General features: G+C 48.6%; 1 protein-coding gene across 1 annotated transcript in view; it reads left to right on the forward strand.

Moving 5' to 3' along the window:
* tiam2a (TIAM Rac1 associated GEF 2a) overlaps positions 1 to 22,500 on the forward strand; it is a gene marked incomplete at both ends in the record, with an annotated part of 47,786 nt that overhangs the window by 16,004 nt on the left and 9,282 nt on the right. The window contains 7 exons of the mRNA XM_080523192.1: positions 3,688 to 3,852; positions 4,749 to 4,853; positions 5,064 to 5,196; positions 5,465 to 5,554; positions 6,474 to 6,704; positions 9,477 to 9,580; positions 21,937 to 22,149. Coding sequence (XP_080379318.1) covers positions 3,688 to 3,852; positions 4,749 to 4,853; positions 5,064 to 5,196; positions 5,465 to 5,554; positions 6,474 to 6,704; positions 9,477 to 9,580; positions 21,937 to 22,149 — 1,041 coding nt within the window. The remainder of the gene's footprint in view (positions 1 to 3,687; positions 3,853 to 4,748; positions 4,854 to 5,063; positions 5,197 to 5,464; positions 5,555 to 6,473; positions 6,705 to 9,476; positions 9,581 to 21,936; positions 22,150 to 22,500) is intronic.

Raw genomic sequence — 22,500 nt, forward strand, 5'->3', positions numbered from 1 at the left:
TGTGTGTGTGTGTGTATGTGTGGCATGGTCAGGATCATGATCAAAGCACAGCTTCCTCTCATGCCTGTCTGCAGGTGTCTGTGGTCTGGATATTAGACAGACACCGTAGTTTTACTGCCTCTACCATTCTGTCTGAACAGCAGGAGTGAAATGTCATCAGGTGAAGAAGTGTGTGTGTTTGGGCGGGAGAGGGAGGGGAGGGGAGGCCTCAGTTTCTCAACATGCATGAGATCATGGAAAGTGTTGAGAGAGAGTGTTGAGAGAGAGTGTCGAAAGCGCCTCTTTGCGCGGTGCGAACTGTGAAAGTGTCGGACCAGCGAATACTACGTGTTTCTCGACCACGTCTCGACACTTGTTGTACAGTCGCTGTCATTCCTCTCGGAGTGCACGCTCGGGGGACGCGGGGCGGTGACAGCGTGTTTGTCAGTAGGGCTGAAATATGCCGTGGGCCGAGTGTCTGGCCCTGAGCGAGCCTCTTCACACTGATAGCACTGTCTCTTTCGGTCTCTTTACTGCTTCTTTGTCTTCTCTCGTCTCCCCCCCCCCCCACACACACACACAGTACAGCTTGTACTGAATGTGTTTTGAGGTCTGAGGGACAGATAAAGTTTGACATCGGAGGGGTGTCTGGTCTGGTGGTCACAATAGTCATACTTATAGATGAGGGCAGGATATCCGTCCTGTGGGTTTGGGTTATTTTCTGCTCCATAGAACCATACAATGATGTGTATTGACGCTGTATGAGAGACTAGAGGGATGTGGGTGAATGGTGCCAATGTTGAAGCCACGGCTTTTTAATTGCTGCATCCAGACTGAACATAGGAAGTGGCTTGGAACACAAAGATGGCTTTTCTCTCGGAGAGGCTTGGCTTCAGTGTTGTGTTGTTGTGTAGGGTGGCACTCTCCTCGGGGGTTCCAGTGTGTGCCTCTCAGGAAGTCGAGGCGGACATGAATGAAGAAAGGGTTCTTTCCTGAAATCCATTTTAATTTGGTTGTGATATTGGGATGCTTCAGGTTGGATTAGCTTTATAGATTTTACCCCCCCCATATGGTGCATTTCACCCTCTGTCTCTGCTTGATGACTTTCCTCTCTTGACTCTCCTGTCTTTGTTGTCTCACTTAGGTCTCCAAGTTCCAGGAATTTCCCTCTTAATCGATCATGTAAGACTCACCTAATCCACTGACGGTGTGCAACTATGTGTGCGTGTGCGTATCTTTTCTGGTTGAAAGATGGGTTTTTGTGTGTTCCTCCCAGCTGTCTCTACATGCTGGTGTGTTGACCCTGCTGACCTGGGTAGGAATGCCACATGTTGTCAGGTGTGGTGTAGGAAGGGCAGCCGTCCTATGGAGGGAGGTGAGGGGTGTGAGTCTGCTGGACACACACCTGTATCCCTCAGGAACTACACAGCAGTGTTCTATTACACATCCCTAGGCACCTCAGAGGCTGATAAAGGCCTGTGTTACACACACACACACACACACACACACACACACACACACACTTACACACACATATAAACACACACACGCACACACTCCTCTTTCACCACGTCTGTTCTCCTGCCACATTCTGTTACCCACAACCACCATCACCTCTAATCTGCGAGGTCAGAGGAAGGGAAGTGGTGCTGATGGTCGCAGCTCTGTGATTGGTCACATCACAGCTGCAACGTTTGCAGGAAAAGTGCTATACAAATAAAAGTTTATTATTATTATTATTATTATTATTATTATTATTATTATTATTATTATTATTATCATCAACGTTTATAGTCCGTTTGAAACAGCGGTCAAGACCCAGTTCTCTAGAAACTCCTCCATATCACACTAACACACGGATAGCGGAAATACACCATGACATTTTTATATTCCCTTTCATTAGTGAGTTATTTAGGTGTGTTTTATTTATTTATTTATTTTTAAAAATAACTTTTTATGTCTGAGCCATAGTATTTGTGTGTTAGCCCGTTGCTAGGAGGCACACAAGTTGAACAAGTATTTCTGTGTGGTGGTCAGCTCTGACACACACTGGTCAGTTAGTCTTGTTGCCGTCTTTAAAAGCTACATGGTGGAGGTTCGCTCTTACGAGGGGAAAGTATAGGTTTTGGTTTCCTCTCTCTCACACGCACGCACACACACACACACACACAGACACACGTGAAGAGGCAGCGCGTGCCGGGAGCAGAAGCTTGGCAGTGCCGGTGGAAAGTGGACCGGGCCATTACAAGCCTTGGACCATGAATGAGTGCACAGTCACTCTGCTACTGGGCCTGAGGTGGAACATGGTCATGGGCGGGGACGGACCTCTCTATTTTCCAGTCACACCACGTTGACCGGACAGGCTGGGAGGGTGGTTATGCAAGCGTCGCCATAACAACCTGTTTTCTTTTTTTTTCTTTTTTTTTCTTTTTTTGAGCGGATCAAAATGACCTCATTAACCCAAAGGAGGAGACGTTTAGGAGAGAAACGGTTCTCTGTTGCTTTTCTTTCTGAACGTTAGAGAAACAACATTGGCCAGGACATTGGTGGCCTTTATTTTGGCTGCAGTTTGTGAGGTGACTCTTTCTAAATAGATGTTTCTGGAAAGTTTATGTTTTTCTGTACGCCTGTGTGTTTTTTACAGCCACCTTGTTGAGTGCCGTTTTGTTTCTTTTGTTTCCCTTGCCAGGTGTGTGTGTGTGTGTGTGTGTGTGTGTGTGTGTGTGTGTGTGTCACAGAGTAACACAGACAGTCACAACAAACAACAAACGCAGTCAAAGACACTTTAGGTTGGTCTCCAGAGGGAAAATGTTCCGATGTGTTCTGACACAGTGACATGCCACCAACAGACAGGCAACCTCTAGGAGCCACGCACACACACACACACACACACACACACACACACTCACACACACACACACTCCTCCAGTGAGTCTCTCTATGTCACAGAGCACCGCTCTATTCCCTAACGTAGTCACTTACATCTATCTCGGGCGTCTTAACTAAAAGAGCCACTTTTCCAGAAGTGCTGAATCATGGGTTGTTTCTGCCTGTGAGGTTTGAAACATTTTGGCATGATGGAGTATTTCCTCAAGATGTGGAGTCTCCATAGTTGTGGTCTCTCCAGCGCTGTGGCGTCTCCCACAAGCCTTCATGCTGCTGCGCTACTTTACCCCTTCAGAGACACGGAGGCGCAACCAAAACCAAAACAACCCGATGGCAGAACTTACCCTAGCATTAATGCTAACCCAAACCTCATTGTTAATGCTACTGAGGAATAATTGCCCTCAAATTCCTCCCCCTTGGAAGCGCCTGTAGATTCTGCCATTAGTCCGTCTTTATCAAATATATTGAAAGGAAATCATATGGATGCTGCTTATTGAACCAAATGGGTCTGTTATGATGATGCAAAGCTCTGCCGATGTCGATGTCTAAGCGCTCGCAACCTCTTGCCAATAACCTCTTTGCAATCAATTCCCCAGCGTACACAATCATTATGATGGCTATTATATGAAACGACTGCGTCTTATGATGTCAAATTAATTTCTAAACGTCTAATTGCATGACATCTTTGCACTGCAATTTGAGCGACTGCCAGTTTTTACATTTGGTCTAATGGAAAATGTATTGATTTGTCTGCTGTTCTCTGTCTCTCTCTCTCTCTCTCTCTCTCTCTCTCTCTCTCTCTCTCTTTCTCCCTCTCAGAGATTGGATGGGCTGGCTAACATTTACTCGATGTCGCCCCCCGAGGGCGGTCAGTGGGACAGCGGTGTGGAGGCGCTGACCTGCGTGTACATGCCTGACAGCCAGGCCATCCAGGTGCCTGTCAGAAGGGACCACACCGTGGCTGACGTCCTCTCTGCAGCCTGCAAGGTAGGAGCCAGAGAACACTAACGACGCCTGACCAGGGCCTAGAAAAGCATCTTCAGTGAAGATATTCTGTTGGAAGTGTGATATTTTTTGTCCAGAACTAGGCTTAATCTGTGTCCCGGGACTAGGCTTAATCTGTGTCCCGGGAAATCACACAGTCACGTTCACTTGTGAGTTTAAGTACAAGAGTTGATTTTATTTTTCCCAGATGAGTTTCCTGGCCTGAGGTTATTATGCCTAATTCATACAACCTTGTCATTCTAACAATGTGGCTTCTGTTGAAACCCTGCTAAATGACGTAGGTTAGTTAGCAACTACTGTTCTGTTGCCGTCGGCGACAAGCTCATTTCTTATTTACTGTCACACTCATTGATTGAGCTCTTGTGTCGTTTTGTACCATGCTGGATACAGTCCCAGATGGTTACTGTGCTGTGTCATCCCTCCCTGCCCTGAGGGCCCGATACGCTGTGTGTGCGTGCGTGCTTGCGTGTGTGTGTGTGTGTGTGTGAGAGAATGGATGACACACAGGTGGTCATCCCCTCACCTGTCCTCGCCCTGTCTCGAGGTATGACAGCTGTGAGATGGACACCAAGCTCATTCTCGCGCGCGCACACACACACACACACACACACACACACATAGACTAATCCACATTCCCACAGGCCCAAGTTTGAGACGCCACTCTCCCTCCGCCCACTCCTCTGAGCTTTAGCGGAAACAGTGTCTGTGACACAATACAAACGTCAAGGGAGCGATACGTTATGATTGTTTTCCTACTGCTGGCGGTGCGGGGGACCAGGTGCCATGCCCGGACGTGTTTGTGTGTGGACTGTGTGTGTTTCCACGGGTACTATAGGCAGGCTGCTGACAGGTTTAGTGTTCCCTGTCCCTGTCTGTAGGCGCAGCAGCTGGACCCCGGCCTGCACGGTCTGAGGCTGCACAGATGTGGGACCCAGAACGTGGAGGTCCGAACCCCGGCACCAGGCCAACCGCTCCACGACCTGGTGAGTCAGATACAGTATTTGTTATGTCATGTTATGGCATAGCGCATAAGCGCAAATGCAGACGTGTTCGCGCATAAACACACACATATATATATATATACTGTGTACACACACACACACACACACACACACACACACACACACATGAATGATGACAAATGATGACTTCCTCATGTCTGTAGTTTGTGACTGAGTTGTTGTTCTGTGCAGGTGTATGATGAGCTGGAGGTGTTCCCTCTGAATGTGTGCACCCTGCACATGACCAGGCCCAGCTGCACTGGGGACTTCCCTCTGAATGTGTACACCCTGCACATGACCAGGCCCAGCTGCACTGGGGACTTTGGTGAGTGCACGGTCGCAGTCAGAAATATCTCTGGAAGTGTGTGTGTGTGTGTGGGTGGGAGTGGGAGTGTGTGTGGGTGTGTGACCTGCATGTGTCTGTGTTCATGTACTGTACAGTACTGACTACTGTGTGTGTGTGTGTGTCACCTAAACCCCTGTGTGTGTGTGTGTGTGTGTGTGTGTGTGTGTGTGTGTGTGTGTGTGTGTGTGTCTGTGTCTGTGTCTGTGTCTGTGTCTGTGTCTGTGTCTGTGTCTGTGTCTGTTGTCAGGCTTTGCCGTCACAGGGCATATCGACGGTCAGAGGAACAGCAGGATCTTTGTCAGCGAGGTTCTCCATGAGGGACTGGCCTTCTGTGAAGGTAATGCTCTGCTCCATGCCCTGCATGATACATGTATGTGTACCTCTGTATGGTGTGCAATGTATATTTCTAGATAATGTTACAATGTATTATAAGGAAATGTAATGAATGATGATACTAATCAAACAAGTCTGTCTAGTCACCATACTGGAACAATGAATAAGGCGACACCTCTGAAACGGCTGTGTGCCTCTGAATGACTCTGGATGACTCTGAATGACTCTGAATGGTAGAATGACTCTGAATGACTCTGAATGGTAGAATGACTCTGAATGGTAGAATGACTCTGGATGACTCTGGATGGTAGAATGACTGAATGGTAGAATGACTCTGGATGGTAGAATGACTCTGGATGGTAGAATGACTCTGGATGGTAGACTGACTCTGAATGGTAGACTGACTCTGGATGGTAGACTGACTCTGGATGGTAGACTGACTCTGGATGGTAGAATGACTCTGAATGGTAGAATGACTCTGGATGGTAGAATGACTCTGGATGGTAGAATGACTCTGGATGGTAGAATGACTCTGGATGGTAGAATGACTCTGGATGGTAGAATGACTCTGGATGGTAGAATGACTCTGAATGGTAGAATGACTCTGGATGGTAGAATGACTCTGGATGGTAGAATGACTCTGGATGGTAGAATGACTCTGGATGGTAGAATGACTCTGGATGGTAGAATGACTCTGGATGGTAGAATGACTCTGAATGGTAGAATGACTCTGGATGGTAGAATGACTCTGGATGGTAGAATGAATACTTGGACAATTCTAACAACAGGAAGGCCTAAACTTGTTACTTGATTAAACGCTTTTGGAACAGCAAGACATCTTATTTCACGAGGGTGAAATTCCTACAATATGTTCTGAACGTGTGTGTGTGTGTGTGTGTGTGTGTGTGTGTGTGTGTGTCCAGGGCTGCGACCGGGGGATGAGATCCTGGTTCTGAATGGCCAGAGTGTGTCCACTCTGGACCTGGGTCTGATCCAGACGCTGTTCGCTGAGTTGACTCTCCAGCTGACCCTCAGACGGGACGCCGCCGTCGCCGCCTCCCCCCTGATCTCTGACGCGCCCACCTCGCTGCCCAACCAATCACAGCTGCTGCAGGACTTCCTGGATACTCACCATCGCGCCAAGTCCTCCTCAGGTGAGGTTGACATGGCATATGTGAAAGGGGCTGGAGAAAGGGGCACCAAGTCAGCAACCATGAATTTGGGCCAGTGTGTTTGTTTTGGTTCAGGGCGATTTTCTCCGCTAGTTGAGTTGACGTGTACCAACATACAAATAAGCATATCTTCTTCAACTATTCTCAATGTTATGACACATCATTCGAATGCTTACAATCAGCAATTTCATAATCTGTAAAAAATAAATAAAATAAAAATAATTTGCGACTTTCACCAGCCCCTGTCACATGTGTATACACACCCACACACATACATGTGTACACACACACACACACACACACACACACACACACCATCTTCACAATTATCATTCATCTAAAAACCTACTTAATGATAAAAGATGACATGGGTCTATAGGATAAAAAGAAGATTATGTGTTGATGCTGGATTAGAATTAGCTCAGTATACTTCACTCCTGCCAAGTGCCACTGAGTGTGACAGATGGAGGTGTGTGCGCGTGTGTGTGTGTGTGTCCGTGTGTCCGTGTGTGCGTGTGTGTGTGTGTGTGTGTGCGCGTGTGTGTGTTTGGGGGGGCGGGGGGGTTGTGAGTGTGTGTGACACTTCCACAGAAATGTTACTACTTGGCAGTTGTGGGGTAGCGCCGATTGTGCTGTCAGCGTGTGCGTGGGTGCCACCAACCTGCTTCCATTCCGCTCAATGATACACTCTCTGGAAATGGTCTGAGGCAAGCTGTTGCCTTGCCTTGCTTTTTCACACCGATGTTTGGTCATGCATGTAACTACTGACATTATGCCAGAATAACAGGCTAATGTTGTGAGGTTGTGCTGAATCTGCTAATAGCGTGGGTTTTTAAAACATGTTTACGGTTATTTGTTTGAGCGGGCCTTATCATTTCATTTTTTATTTCATTTTTCCAACATGGCCGTGTATGTGCACTGAAGGCTGTGGTGCCACTGGACCACCCCAGGCCACATTGTTTTTGTATTAATAGAATAGATCTTTATTGTCCATCTTGTAATGAAAAGTGTCATCTGAAATTCCTATCTCATCTGCAGAAGGTCAAACAAAACATTGAATCAAAGATAATGTAACCTTGAGCAAATGGCAGGATAATCTCACCAGTGTCTCTGTACATCCTAGTCCATATATTCTCCATTTATCTTTTTGATCTGTCGGCTGAAGAGTGCTAGTTTTACGCCACACGCCCTGCCCCTCTCTAGCCAGTCACCACAGACTAACTCTTGGCAAGAGTGAATGTGTTTGACTTCCTTAAAACGCACCAACCCCCTGGACCCTCTCAACACCGTGCCTCGCTGAAGTAAACAGTAGAAGTTTCAACATGGTTTGAGAGTAAATTACAGTCCTTTGTCACTACATCCTGAACAAAAGTGTGATCGATGCAGAGGTCAGTTTATGCCCGAGGCAACGTGACTGCAGTATTCTCCTCTGCCTCTAGAGGGGGTGTGACCCCAGCCAGGCTGTTGAGGGTGAGAGACCAGCGCACACTGATACTCTATGAGGTGAAGTCTGCATTGTTGCTCTTTGTTTGACATACCAATGTTGTAAGACATGCTTGAGATACGTGCAGGTCAAGGGGCTGTCCAACTGCATCCACTATGTCATCATTACTATCAAGGTGTGTGGTGCAGTAAGATTTCCCTTACCATTTGTGTGTTGTTATTGAAGAATGATTTCAACCAGTCAACCTGCAATGGCAACTACATTCCATTATGTTGATTTCATATAATACAGAAAGAATCCTTTCAACGGCATGCAGTCAATAAAGTACGCTTTAAAACACTATTTGAACTTTCAAGTAATTCTCCTGAAAGCCCCCCAGTCTCCATGTCTACCTCCATCTGTTGTGTGTATCTCCCAGACTACAATCAGAAGGGCCACCCGGTTGATTGTGCTGAGCGGTGTCTGACTCCCTCAGCTCTTTGATGTTGGTGAGAAGTAGGGAGGGAGGGAGGACATTATAAATGTGTTTATCACGCAGGTCCTGTTTAGCGTAATCAAATCTAGCCTCTTCTAATCTAGTCAGATGCATTTACAACCAGCGACCGCGTGTGTACGCTTTCCCCCAAATGGGATTTGGTTTTAAACACCGGAGGAAACGCAGGGGGATGTTTGGGGATTTGTTCTGTCGATGGACACGTGGAGAAGCTCAGATTGTGTAATCATATCGTAACCTTGACTGTTTTTTATAAAGGCACATTTTTGGATTCTCATCGACTCAAAGGCGCCTACATGGGAAATTGGGAATATGCTTAAACTTAGCAAACTGTGTTTTTTGGTTGTTGTTTTTTGTGGTCGGTAGATGGATGCGCAGTGCTTAACATCACTTCCTTTCAGAGGAAATGGTGTGCCACATGACTAGACAATCCCAAACCGCTACACACTAGGTCACGCTCTGTATGACTATCAGCCTGTGGATGAAGAGGAGGATTACTGTTTTGGGGGGTTAAGGGTCATATGAAGCATATGTAGTGTGTCACACTGTATGGACATATCATAAAAGGCCTCAGTCATTGAGGATGCTGACCAGTTGTGTCTATCACAAACTGAGAGATCCACAGAACACAAAAAAGCACATCCTAGCCCTTGAATGAGTGTACGTGTCAAATCACATGATTCATATATTCAGTTGATGGGGCAAATGGTGTTAAATGTCACCCAGTGTACATTATGTGATGCTAATGCTAAGCTAAGTGATGCTGATGCTAATGCAGAGTTATGTGATGCTAACGCTAAGTGCTGTGTGTCCTCAGATGTGTCGACGGTGCCAGATGTTCCGGGCGAGTCCCTAGGCCCGGGGCTGGAGAACGGTCTACAGCTGGCCCACCTCAGCCACAGACCTATACAACACAGCAAGGTAGGAGGGTGGAGCCACACCACACACTGGGCTGGATGAGTCAGCATGACCGCACACACACACACACACACACACACACGCACACACGCACCGGCATACATACACTCACACAGACACATACCGACACAAAAATATATATATCCTTCCTTCCCTACCTTCTTCACATCTTTCTCTTCTACTATAATGACTGCCAATAGCCTGGCCAGAGCATAGATTACTTTTTCTTGCAATGACTGATGGTTAGATGACTTCACTTCCTTAGACAAATGTATTTGTTGTAAGTCGCTTTGGATGAATTAGCTAAATGCCAAAAATTGAAACACCCCTATACACCCACATACCCGCATGCCCACACACACACACACACACACACCCAGTGTGCCTGGTTCCCATCATCCGGGACAGCTGTGTGGAGCAGAGCAGAGGCTGAAGACAGGCTGGCACCACTCTTTACCATCATATAATTACTGCATCCTGGTCTGAGTAAGACAGCTTATTACTGTCACCCAGAGAGACATGGGGGCTTGTCTCTAACGCTTCCCCCCCCGCCAGCTTCACCACGGCCGCTTCTTAACCCTCCAGCTGTCCCACTGGGCTGAGAAACACTCCTAATATTACTCACACATCCCACGGGGAGGCGTCATGACACTCGTGACTGACAGGTAGGGCCCTAGCGAGCCGCCAGCAGGACACTTAGCCATGTTAGCCTAGCGCTGTGGTCGTCTTCGCCAGGTCTCTCTGGGGTAGTATGTGGATAGACTAGAAGGAACACTCTGAGTAATATAACTGGACCGGAAAAGAGTCAGGTGGTTGTTTTTTTATTTATTTTTGGGTGAATTGTGAATTCAACAATTATGCTCACGTCTCACCTTGGCTTTCAAAGTGTTATCAGGAGTGTTATCTGGTTCCAAACATGGTTTGGTCTCAGAGAGGAGCAGGGGAACAGCTGCTGTGTTCTGGTTGGTTCACCTCTGGGCTTCTGCTTCTTCCAAACTTCCATGTCTACATTCAGCTGTAAGTATGCCAGGTGGTCTCGGGTGGAATGTTTGTTTTTGTCCCGAATGAAGTTTTCCGGTCTGTTTATTTAATATGTTAATAATAACTTGAAGTGATTAAAGTGAGTTTGTGTGCCGTCGGAGATCTCTCTTTAGCATTATGCTAATAGGACAGATTTATTTACATTTGGGAAATGTTTCCATGCAAGGCATTTTACTGAGTTGCAGTAATGAGTCGGGTCGTCCAGAAAGCAAGGTCTTGTGTGTCTGTTTGTGTGTGTGTCTGTCCATGTGTGTGTCTGTGTATGTGTATGTGTCTGTCTGGCTGTGTGTGTGCCTGTCTGTGTATGTGTCTGTCTGCCTGTCTGTCTGTCTGTTTGTCTGGGTGTGTGTGCCCAAGAGTGTGTGCTGATGCTCCTGAAATCTCCTACTTAGGGAACTCTAAACTGGGTGAAATGTATGTATGTATGTGTGGGTGGGTGGGAGAAGTGTGCATGTGTGTGGGTGGGTGGGTGGGTGGGTGAAGTGTGTGTGTGTGCGTGTGAGAGTGTGAGTGTGTCCCCTGTGCTTTCCACATCTGAACTCATCCCACGCGCAGTAGGTTTTCAATATGTGTTCTTATGTAATACCCGCTATGCTACCGTAGACCCGTTGATCACACATTGCAGTGTTAGCATGCCTTTGGGCTGTTAAATCCTCAGGAGTGTGGTCTGAGCTCTCTTGTTTGCCCAGTGATGAGAACCATTCCTGCTGAGCTGTGATCTGCAGTGCAGTACTACTGCTGCTCAGAAAAGCCTGTTTGTCTTTGTATACTCTACAGTGGGTGGGACTGGAGGCGTGTGTGTGTGTGTGTGTGTGTGTGTGTGTGTGTACATTAGATTATATGTGGGTGTGCATAGAGAGAAACTCTGTGTGATGTACTCGACACAATCCTCTTTTTCCATCAGAGACATGTATAACAGCAGTTGAAACAGCCTCTCTGATTGCTTCCATAAACGATAACATTTAATCTAGCCACCAGACTCAGTCTGTGTGCTCCGGAGTGGAGCCGCAAAAACAATCATGTCGCCGGGTAGAAAATCACCCTGTGTTTCAGCATAGGTGCGCGCGCACACACACACACACACGCTCACACCGCAAGACAATTGAGATGGATGGGGACGGAAACAGTCATTTCAAGCCTCTTGTCACGCACCTCAGTCAAAACGCCTCCCTTTCGGAGGAATCTGACTTTAATGAATGGGTCTGGTGCATTCCAATTTACTGCCTCGTTGTGTTGGGAGGGGGAAGTGTCGTACAAAACAGAGTCAACTCAGCGTTTACAACGGGACTAACGTGTTGTTGTTGTGGTGTGTTTCGGGACAGAGGAAGGAAACTTACCATCACTGGTTTTAATTGGTTTGGTGAGATTGTGACTGGAGGGATATGAACTGAAGCTTCCTGGATTGGAGGATACCGTGTGTCTTCCAACACTTCCTATATCCCTATGGGGATGGTTCGTCTGAAAGACTAGGAAGTGAACGTTCCACCATGTTGCTTGCTGGAAGGGATATGTGTTTGGGATTGGGCACCGCTGGTGTCCCTTCTTCCCTGAGTATGCCACTGTAGACCCTGTGCTGGGGCCTGGGGGGGGGGGGGGGGGGTTGAATGCTACCCTTCCTCAATCCATTCCATGCATTACAATGAGCCCGTTCCCCTGATTTTTGCATCCACCAGACTCCCTTCTCCCATGCCCCCCCCCCCCCCAAGAGGACAGATGGGTGGGTAAGTGATCCTAATCAGAGGCACACGGGAAGCGGCATATTGGCCGGCCGCTTCCGAGGGGGGGTATAGGAGTATTTCTGGACTAGGATCCGTCGCGCAACACCGCCCCCTGGGGTGCCGGAATAACAGTACTGGGCTCGAGGAGCCAGTCAGCCTAGTCTGCCTGGCGCCCTCCTCTGGGACTGCCGGCCACGGGGTCGGGCGGCGGATCCAATGCAATAGGCAGGGGATAATTGGATGCTAAATTGGGTTAAATTGGCTACCAAATTGGGTGAAAAAGGGATAAAATCTGAAAAACAAATAATAAAAAAAAAAAAGTGATCCTAATCAGGCCCATGGCAGACTGACACCCACCTACAGACCCGTACCAGTCTGGCCACAACACAACACCCTCAGGGGGGGACGATGATGCACACGGCCACTCATTCTGACACTGACTCCATTACTGTGGACATCAATACTATATACAATGACACCAGCCTGCCTTCAACCTCACCTCTTGATAGGATTTCCATTTGAATAGCAGTCTTAAATACCGGTCTCTTACTGATTACACCGTGTGAGTTCAGTTCACAGGGTGTGGTTCGGATCAGTGTTTTAGTATTTCTAGTTCCACATGTAATACTGTTCTTTTTGTGGTTTTCCTTAGTTGACACATTCTGAAGTATTTCATGATTTTTATGACATGACTTAATGTCTCTTATAGGAGCTTTTATGATGACATTAAATTGTACAGTAAAAGTGGTCCCACTCACAGTAGATGAGTCTAATTACGACAAGTCAATGAAAAAGAGCCTCTAACGTACAGTATATCTCCACCTTCAGTCTTCCTAGCCTAGCATGCTAGGTTGTTGTTGTTGTTGTTGTTGTTGTTGTGTCATGGGCCTATTCTGGACCATTGGTTGAACAGATTAAGTTCATTTAAGAGCCTTTAAAGAGAGCAGCAGTCACACCCTCTCTTTGGCCTGGGCGTCACCATTAAATGACTTGGCTTGATTCACCACATTGTGGCTTTGGGTTGTTATAAATTGTACTGACGGTCAGTGACAGGGAAGTACGTATGTGTTTCGGGTGCTATTTACTGTCAAAATGATTATGTTCTGCAGAAGTCTAGATGAATAATAAAGTGCCCTAGAGGTGTTTCTAACACTTTTTTAAGAACGTGTGATCTTGTGAGGTCAATTATTCACGATTTCCACTCCTCTCTGACTCTCATACAGTATATGGTCTTTGAACATAATAGAACCAGTGGACTTTGTGACCGCACTACACACAGTGCTTAAAAACATCTCCCACCCCTCCACTGATCCTCTTTTCAAAACGGGGCCTCCCCAAACGTAGACACCCCCCCCCCCCTGTCTGGGGCCTAGCTATGGGGGTTAAGGGGATAGGAGGAGGGATGGGTTGTGGTGGTGGAGGAGTTATGATGACTAAGTCCCTCAGCCACCATATGGCTGTCGTGAGCAAGCTAATAATCTGGGCTTACCCTGTAGCCAGGGCCAGCAGCCTCCGCCTCAGTGTGACCCTCTGTAGAGAGACGAACCGAGCAGGGTAGAGAGAGCAGGGTAGAGCCATAGAGAAGAGAAGGTAGGAAGGAAGAAGGAAAAGAGGGAGGCGTCGATAGACCCGAGGAGCAAAGAGGCGAGCTTGGGAGGAGCGGAGCCGAGAGCCCTGACGGGGACCCATGGCTCGAGGGCTTGATGTCTGAGAGTGGGGACGAGGAGGTAGCAACTCTAGAGGTGGCACCAGAGGCGGAGGCTGAGGGGGTTGCAGTGGAGGTCGTCGAGGCGATAGAAGAGTCGTTGTCGTCTAGGCCGTGCGTGTACCTCACCACCCTGATCGGGCTGTTCATCCGGGACCAGTCCCCTGCCCGGGCCGTGTGCTCCCTGCTGGCCATGTGCTGGTGGTTCTGGCCCGGCGGCTGCGGGACGGAGGAGAAGGACGTGTTCCTGGGCTCGGCGGTGCTCACGGTCCGCCGGCTATTCAAAGACAAGCTGGCCCGCCTTCTGGACCACGTGGCCGCCTGCCTGGCCTGTGAGAAGAGCCCAGACCAGACTACAGCACTCCTGGTAACTCAACAGTACCACTACCTCTCTAGTCCTTCAATAGGGGTTATTACTGTGTTCTACAGATGTACTAGAGCTAGAACTGGGACATGAACATGTATCTTAGGGTCTCTTCTGACTTGGAACAAGGATGGTCCCACTGCGGGTCCCACTGGGGGGTTTCACTACCGTGTATGTGGGCCATCGCCAGTCCAAGATTGTATAGCGCCACCCGCTGACTAGCCTGAGTCGTTACTCACTCAGTAACAACCCTGCCGAAACTGTCCCTCCACCTGATTCAGATGAGTTTATGACACCGCCAGGTCAGAAGGAAGGGTTGTAAATAAAAACATTTTTTAAATTGTTTTTGTATTCACTCAGACACCCTCCGATATATGTCCTGTCAGATGTTGTGTCAGGGTATGTGACCTCCTCTGGCGGCTATATGGTTTTAATGGAGGTGTTCGCTGCTATCCCCATCCTCTAGTGTATGCCAGGTCAGGAGGTCACACAGATAAAACAAGGTTCTTACGACCCTCACAGTTTTTTTTACGGGGGCCAGGTTTCATGTTTATCCAAACCCGTGTTCCAAATCCATTTCCCTCTTGTTGTCGTTTTTGCCTTCGTTTATGAGATGTTTAGTAGTCAGAGAGTCTACGATGATGACGACACCCTCTCCGCTTGGAGCAGTGGTTCGGCGTAGTAGGCCTCGGTCTCCGCAAGCCTGGGGGGCCCTAGTCGGAATGGCGTTTTAATATCCGAGGGCGTTTCATTATTAAAAAACAAACGCTCGGAAGCTCCTCTGAGACTCGCTGGGATAATATTGGTTTAGAATGAAAAATGAAAGGCGTAATGGGGGAGAGGGAAGAACGAGTTGGGAGAACGAGGAGGAATGGAGAACGGGGGAGCGGGGGGCCCCCCTCCCGTCCTCGTTAGATTTATGAGTCTGTGTCTTTATTTATTGAGCTTGAGAAAGAGGATGGCATCGTTGCACAATAGCCCTAACCTCCAGAATGAATCACCCGGCGCCGGGCCTTTACCGTGACAGGACACTCTCCTATGAGGAATGGGTCGAGCGGGCCCGAGGGACGACCCATATTTTATCTCCAGGCCTTCCGCTTCCACGTTTTGTTGACTTTGTTTATTTTCGTAAAGACTTCTCTTTCTCCGGAGGGGTCGCATAGGGCTTTCTTCTTTGATTTGAAGAGCGTTTCATCCGGAGTAAAGTAGACTGAGCTCGGAGCCTTAACGGCTCTGTTTACGAGCCCGGGTAGGGAAGTGTGAGGGAGGGATTGTACAGTAGCGACGTGATCTGGTTGCAGTTGGCTGTTTGGAAGCGTGTCAATGGAGGGTGTTGTTTGTTTCTGACCATACTGGATTCAAATATGCTCCGAATCAGATGTTTGTGGACTCTGGGCGAGGGGTGTTGACCTTGTTTGTGTGCATATTTACAGAAAGAGAAAGAGAGAGAAAAAGAGGTTGTGTGGTTGTGGGCTACCAGAGAAAGAGACAGAAATGGGGTGTGTGTGTATGTGTGTGTATGTGTGTGTGTGTGTGTGCTGGTGCGTGTGTGTGTGTATGTGTGTGTGTGTGTGCTGGTGTGTGTGTGTGTGTGTGTGTGTGTATTTGGCTGCCTGTTTTTGTTTGGCTGCCCTAGTGTGTAGCTGAGAGGGCGATAGAGCGGTGCTGTTGATGACATCTTGCCCGGGGGTGGAAAATGCCAGGTTCCATAATGGAGCCATTTGGCCGCGGCACCAGCATTGATCTCCCATCACAAACAGCTTATGACCTGCCAGGTCTTACTTCCCACGTACAGTCTTAAAAGCCTCTAATGCTAATACGACTGCACACACACCCTAGTCCAACACCCCCCCCGTGGACTGATAGAGGACACTGTAGAGTTCAATTCAGGAAGGTATTCTGAAGGTTGGGTTTTTACATTTTGTTATAGTATCTATTTGTGCTTTCATATGCTCACTGAAACATTTAACATCACTATTCTTGGATTCGTGTGTATCTTCTGGATCCCTTGAATGTTTCATGTGTTGTCAGAATGTTGCTCACGGTTGACTGGGGGTGGGGGACGTTGTTCAATTGAAGATCTCTAATATGTGTTCCGTTTTCTTCTGCACCGGAGCCTGAGTTGGTCTGGTGGTTTGGTGTTTAAGTGGTCGGCCCTTTCCAGCCTCTCTGAGCCATCCCAGAGTTATCTGCGGCAGGTGACCTGGATTTGGAACAGCAGAGGGTGTGTGGGTGTGTGTGTGTGTGTGCGTGCGCATGCTTGTGACCACTGACCTCAGGTAGCTCTATTAACACGTGGCCCTAAATCTCTCCTCCCCCCCCCCCTTAACCCCACAGAAACATGTTTACCATGGTTTATGGTGGTTGTACTATTGAAATGTGTGTGTGTGTGCACGCACGCACGCAAGCAAACTTATTCTTTGTATGTGTGTGTGAGTACGCGTGTGTCAGTAAACCAATGCCCCCCTCTGCCCCTGAATCCCCCCCCCCCCCCCCTCGTCTATTCCTGACAGGCCAGAAGAGTCCTCATTGTACTGATGTATGTGACCTGGTCTGTCACTGCACAGTAACCAACCGTCCAACCAACTGTCCTCTTCACTGTGCTCTCTGGAAGCGGGGAGGGAGGGAGGGAGGGAGGGAGGGAGGGAGGGAGAGAAAGAAAGAAAGAGAGGAATTCCCCTCCGTTTGCACAAGCCGCACGGTCTGGTGGTTTGGCCGCTGCGCTTGATTGATATGCAGATGAGCAGGGCCCAGCAGCAAGCAGTTTTTACAGTCAAATGCCTACGCTGACAGAACAGCAAGGCACACGATCGATGCCTCCAATCCCCCATCAAAGCCCCTTCGGCCCTGGAGGGACAGGTGTACTTTAGACTAAGGCTTCATCCAGGCCTGTGAGGAAGAAGGAGGAGGAGGGGGAGGAGGAGGAGGGAGTGGGGCTGGTCATCAGTCAATGGTCACTCCTGAGGAGCGAGGAGGAGGGAGGGGAGAGTGTAGAACGTGAGGAATCGAGAGAGAGAGTGAGAGAGAGAGAGAGAGAGAGAGAGAGAGGAAGTTCACAGGAGCTAGGACCTCCCATCTCTAGCACACTTCAGTACTGTACCCCATCCCTGTGTGGTCTAGTCCACGGTCAGACCCCGTGGTCTGGTCTGGTCTGGTCTGGTTTGGTCTGGTCCACCATGCCAGCGTCCAGGCCGGGTCGGCTGCGTAGGAAGGGTTGTTCCCTGGCTCGGAGGACCCAGCGCCAGGCTACGGCCGCGTGGAGGCTCCTGTACAGACTGCTGTTCATGGTGAGTGACTCTCAGAGGGGTGGACACCACAGGGTGGCCCAGATGGCACTTGTGGACTTTGATTCTGAGGGGCCATCTCTTGTTTCTCTTGTTTTGGAAGGTGGTCGATGTTCCGTACGATAGGGGGGGGGGGCAGCGTCATATTGAGTTGTTTTGCAGCTGAGATGGAGAGAGACAGACAGACAGACAGACAGAAAGTCATCGGTTACGAATTAACTCTGAAGTCAGTGTGATGACATATCGGCCCAGTTTGATTGGTTTGGAATGTTTTAGTGCTGTGGGTGTTGTTGTTGTTGCGTCAGCGAAGAAAACTGTTTTTTCACGGTGTGTGTGTGTGTGTGTGAGAGAGAGAGAGATTATTACCCTAGCTCAGTGAGGGACAGCAGCACCGTACAACATCCTAGGGTGTGCTAATTGGCCTGGTAGAATTCAGCGCACCTGCCCTCCTACATTCCACCTCTAGCATTTCCTCCAGCATTTCCACTCGCATTCAATCAGAGAAAAAGCCTGGAGAATCTTTCTGTGTTGTGGAAAATGGGCTCAAGCGTCTATCACAGAGGAGAGGAGCTGAAATGTAGGCAGGAGCTGTCAGGCGCATCCAGGGTACACAGGGAGAATTCCCAGCGCTGTCGGATTCGCTTGTCGCTCCCCCCTCCGGTGCCGACGCTTTATCCCGCCTCCGCCGGCTCCTCTCCTCAGCTCTTAATTGGCTATTTGGGTGTAGCTGTCAAGCGCACGGCGCCAGCTGTGTTGGTGGGATAGTCGTGAGGACTGGTGATCCCTGAGTCATGCCTGCGGCGGTCAATCGATTCTCTCTCTCTCTCTCTCTCAACTCGCTCCCTCTCTCTCCCTTATCTCGCTCGCTCTCTCTCTCTCCCTTGTCAAAGTCACACTCTGCTGCATGTCGGTCTATGTTGTTTGTCTCTGGGTGTGTGCGTGTTTTCCTTCTTGATCTGGTCGTTTAGTTGAAACACACAATCGTTGACTATGTCAATGTAGCTTTATCCACTATGTCGGTGTGTCCCATCGTGTTGGGAGAGAGGTGTGTGTGTAGGACATTGTGGGGTGTGTGTACACTAGAGTCCGGTTAGTCGTCCACTTTGGCACGGCTATCTGTCTCCTCGTGGTTGTCTTTCTGTCTCCTCATGGCTGTCTGTCTCCTCATAGCTGTCTTGTCTCCTCATGGCTGTCTGTCTGTCTGACACTGCTGTCTGTCTCCTCATGGCTGTCTATCTGTCTGACACTGCTGTCTGTCTGACACTGCTGTCTGTCTCCTCATGGCTGTCTGTCTGTCTGACACTGCTGTCTGTCTCCTCATGGCTGTCTGTCTGACACTGCTGTCTGTCTCGTCAGTGTCCATGCTATCATAACTAACTGATGAGCAGCTGCAGGGTACATAGTGAGTCAGCCTTGAGAACTGATGTTTCTCCAGCCTAACGGCCCTTAGGCGGCAGGAGCCTACCTCCTGTTTCCGTAGCGTGAGGCGGCTTGATGTACAAGTACACCCCCTGGACAAGACGCCGGTATGTCGCAGGGTCTTACCCCCAATCCAACCCTTAATGCATCGGGTACCATTTTTATAGTCTTTGATATGACTCGGACCAGGATCAAACTCACGACCTCCCAATCAGGACGGACACTCTAACCGCAAGGCCACTGAACTGGTCTGCAGGTAGTAGATGACTTGATTTGTTCTGTATGTGTGTGTGTGTGTGTGTGTGTGTGTGTGTGTGTGCCTGTCTGCCTGTCTGCCTGTCTGTCTGTGTCTGTCTGTCTGTCTGTATCTCTGCCTGCCTGTCTGTCTGTTAGGGCTGGGACGAGGCGTCGACATAGTCGACGTAATCGACTACGTCAATACGTCGACTTGCGTAATGTGCGTCGGTGCGTCGCAAATAAACAACATGGCTGCAACCAGTGGAGACCAGCAAGGAGGAAGTAGCCAAAATGTAATCTAATCTAAATATAATCATTAGTGATCAAAAACAATATCAAAAGTTTCATTATTCTCTCTATCTTCCTTCCTCTTATCTTGCTCAGCAAACACACACACACACACACACACACACCCGCGCGACATGCACGAACGCGAATTTCGTAAGCCATTTCTATTCCAGTAATGGATTAGCTGGTTAGTAAGAGAACGCGTGTAGAAAGTGTCTTTTGTTTTGTTTCATAGAAAGTAGTGTTTATTTCAGATACTGTAGTGGAAGATATTATCCACATTTCCAGTGAAGTAGCTGCCATCTAGTTGTGATTTTTTTGTGTTTATCCCGCCCCTTCATCACCCATCGTTGATGACGCGGATGGTTCAGGTTACACTGGTATGAACGCGGTTCTTCGCCGGTGTGAAAGCCCTATGAGTGTGTGTGTGTGTGTGTGTGTGCGTGCGTGTGTGTGTGTGTGTGTGTGTGTGTGTATCTGTGTGTGTGTGTATGTGTATGCATCTCTGTGTGTGTGTGTGTGTGTGTGTGTGTGTTGGTAGAGCACGGCGCTACAACGCTTAGGTTGTGGGTTTGATTCCCGCTGGGACCATATATACTGAGAATGTATGCACTGCAATGTAAGATGCTTTGGATAACAGCGGATAAGTTATGAACGAGCACTTGAAGCGGAGTTATTACTTGCACTTTTCCTTTTATTTGAAGTTAACTTTTATATTTTATAATATTATATTTTATGTTGGACTGTAAGAAAGAGAGGATATTTTTTGTTGTGGAATATTGCCCTGCAGTGCAGAAGCCTAATTTATATATTTGTACAAGAATAATTGAATAAAATACTGAAATGTTAATAAGAGAAGTTTTTGACATTTATTTGGGGAAAATTAAGTGATACATTAATCGAACAGTAAAAAATAATAATCATCAAATTAGTCGTTAGAGAATCGACTAACCGAAAAATAATCGCTAGATTAATCGTTAGAAAAATAGTCGTTTGGGACAGCCCTACTGTCTGTTACACTACACACTGGGCTCAGGCTAGAGTGACTCAGTCAGGCACGGGCTGGGATGTGCTTAGGGTTGCTGTCTCTTGGAGGCTGTGTATTGATGTGTGTGTGTGTGTGTATGTTTGTGTTTGTGTTTGTGTTGCGCTGTTGCTGTGCGATTGTTGGGTGGCTCACTTACATGTAACGATCAATCTCACACACACTCAAACACACACACACACACACACACATACACACACACACACACACAGCTGAGCAACTCTTTTGCTGGCCATGGTGGCAGCTCGCCCACAGTTCTCACTTCCTCTACAGTGGAGAGAAGCCTGTCATTACTGGCGCTTTTGTGTGTGTGTGTGTGTGTGTGTGTGTGTGCGCGCGCGCCTCTGTGCGAGAGTCTGCGTGTGTGTCTGTGCGAGAGTCTGCGTGTGTGTCTGTGCGAGATTATCGCAGCATGTCCAGTGTGATAGGGTGTCTATATTTACAATCTTACGGTGCACTACCGACTTGAAGCTACTGTTTAGCGTTGTGTGTTATATGTCAGCTTGTCGTCCATAATAATAGTATTTCGTTTGATAGGATACACTGGTTGAATAGAGATAAGTGCTTGAATGCTTTGTCTGTGCTACCTGCTGTACATACACCGGCGTATATAAGTAGTTAGCGATAGACAACCGCTAATCTAGCAGGTGTTGTTGTATTCTGATAGAAGTCAGAAGGCATTAGCCATGCTAACTGGACGCTAAGTGGCGTGCCACTGTGTTCTCCATAGGCTCCCTGTCATTCAAAGCTTATGGTTCATGCTAAAAGCGGATAGCGTCTTAGGCTGTGAACACGACATGATGTCTATGCTCAGAATAGACGCCACGCTGCGCCTCGCATGACGCACCCATGTATGTGTCGGCGGACGAAGACGCACCCGAGGCCGTGTTCGATTCAGTCTTCCATGACAAGACGTCGTCGCTTGTGTGACGTCGTTCGCCGCAGGGGCCTAGGATTCTACCGTCCTACTTTACAAAGACACCTTGTATAACTGCGTAACCCTACCTCTGTCAGCATAAACACATAGAGACACATCTCTCTGTGTCTCTATCTGTGGTCTCGGTCCGTCACGCCAATGAAAGTCCAGCGACTCCCAATGACGTCTCCTACACACCTGACACCTGCCTATTCACATCCACTGACCGGCAGCCTCTCTCTCTCTCTCTCTCTCTCTCTCTCTCTCTCTCTCTCTCTCTCTCTCTCTCTCTCTCTCTCTCTCTCTCTCTCTCCCTCTCCCTCTCTCTCTCGCCCCCTGCAGAGCGTGGAGACGGTGTGCACGCTGTACCACACCTTCCAGGAGGGCACCGGGGGGCTGATGGACCACCACAAGGACCCCCCTGGGAGGGGCCCAGGGACGGGGGCGGGCGGCGAGCCCACCCTGCTGAGACCCTGCGCCCGACACATGAGCCCCACCGAGAGGCTTCGCAAGGTCATCCAGGAGCTGGTGGACACGGAGAAGTCCTACGTCAAGGTGAGGGAGGGAGGGAGGGAGGGAGGGGGAGAGGGAGGGAGCCAGGGAGGGAGGGAGGGAAGGAAGGAAGGAAGGAAGGAAGGAGGGAGGGAGGGAGGGGGAGAGAGGAAGACCTTTTTGTGTTGCTATACACCTTTTATTTCTCCAGAATGATTATTCTGGTTAGCTTTGCCTCCTCAAGCAGATCCATTCCTGGTTGGATGCTGTCACTAGGCCTGTAGTGGAACACTCTCTTCCATGGCTTATGTGGGCATTCGTGTCCGTTGTCTATGGATCTAGTCTACTATAGTCATGTAGCCCGTTCCTCCCGATCGTCCCGTAGGAAGACAGATCTGGAGAAGCAGGGCCAGA

The sequence above is a fragment of the Nansenia antarctica genome (assembly GCF_963989245.1).
Source record: "Nansenia antarctica genome assembly, chromosome: 1".
NCBI lineage: Eukaryota > Metazoa > Chordata > Actinopteri > Argentiniformes > Microstomatidae > Nansenia > Nansenia antarctica.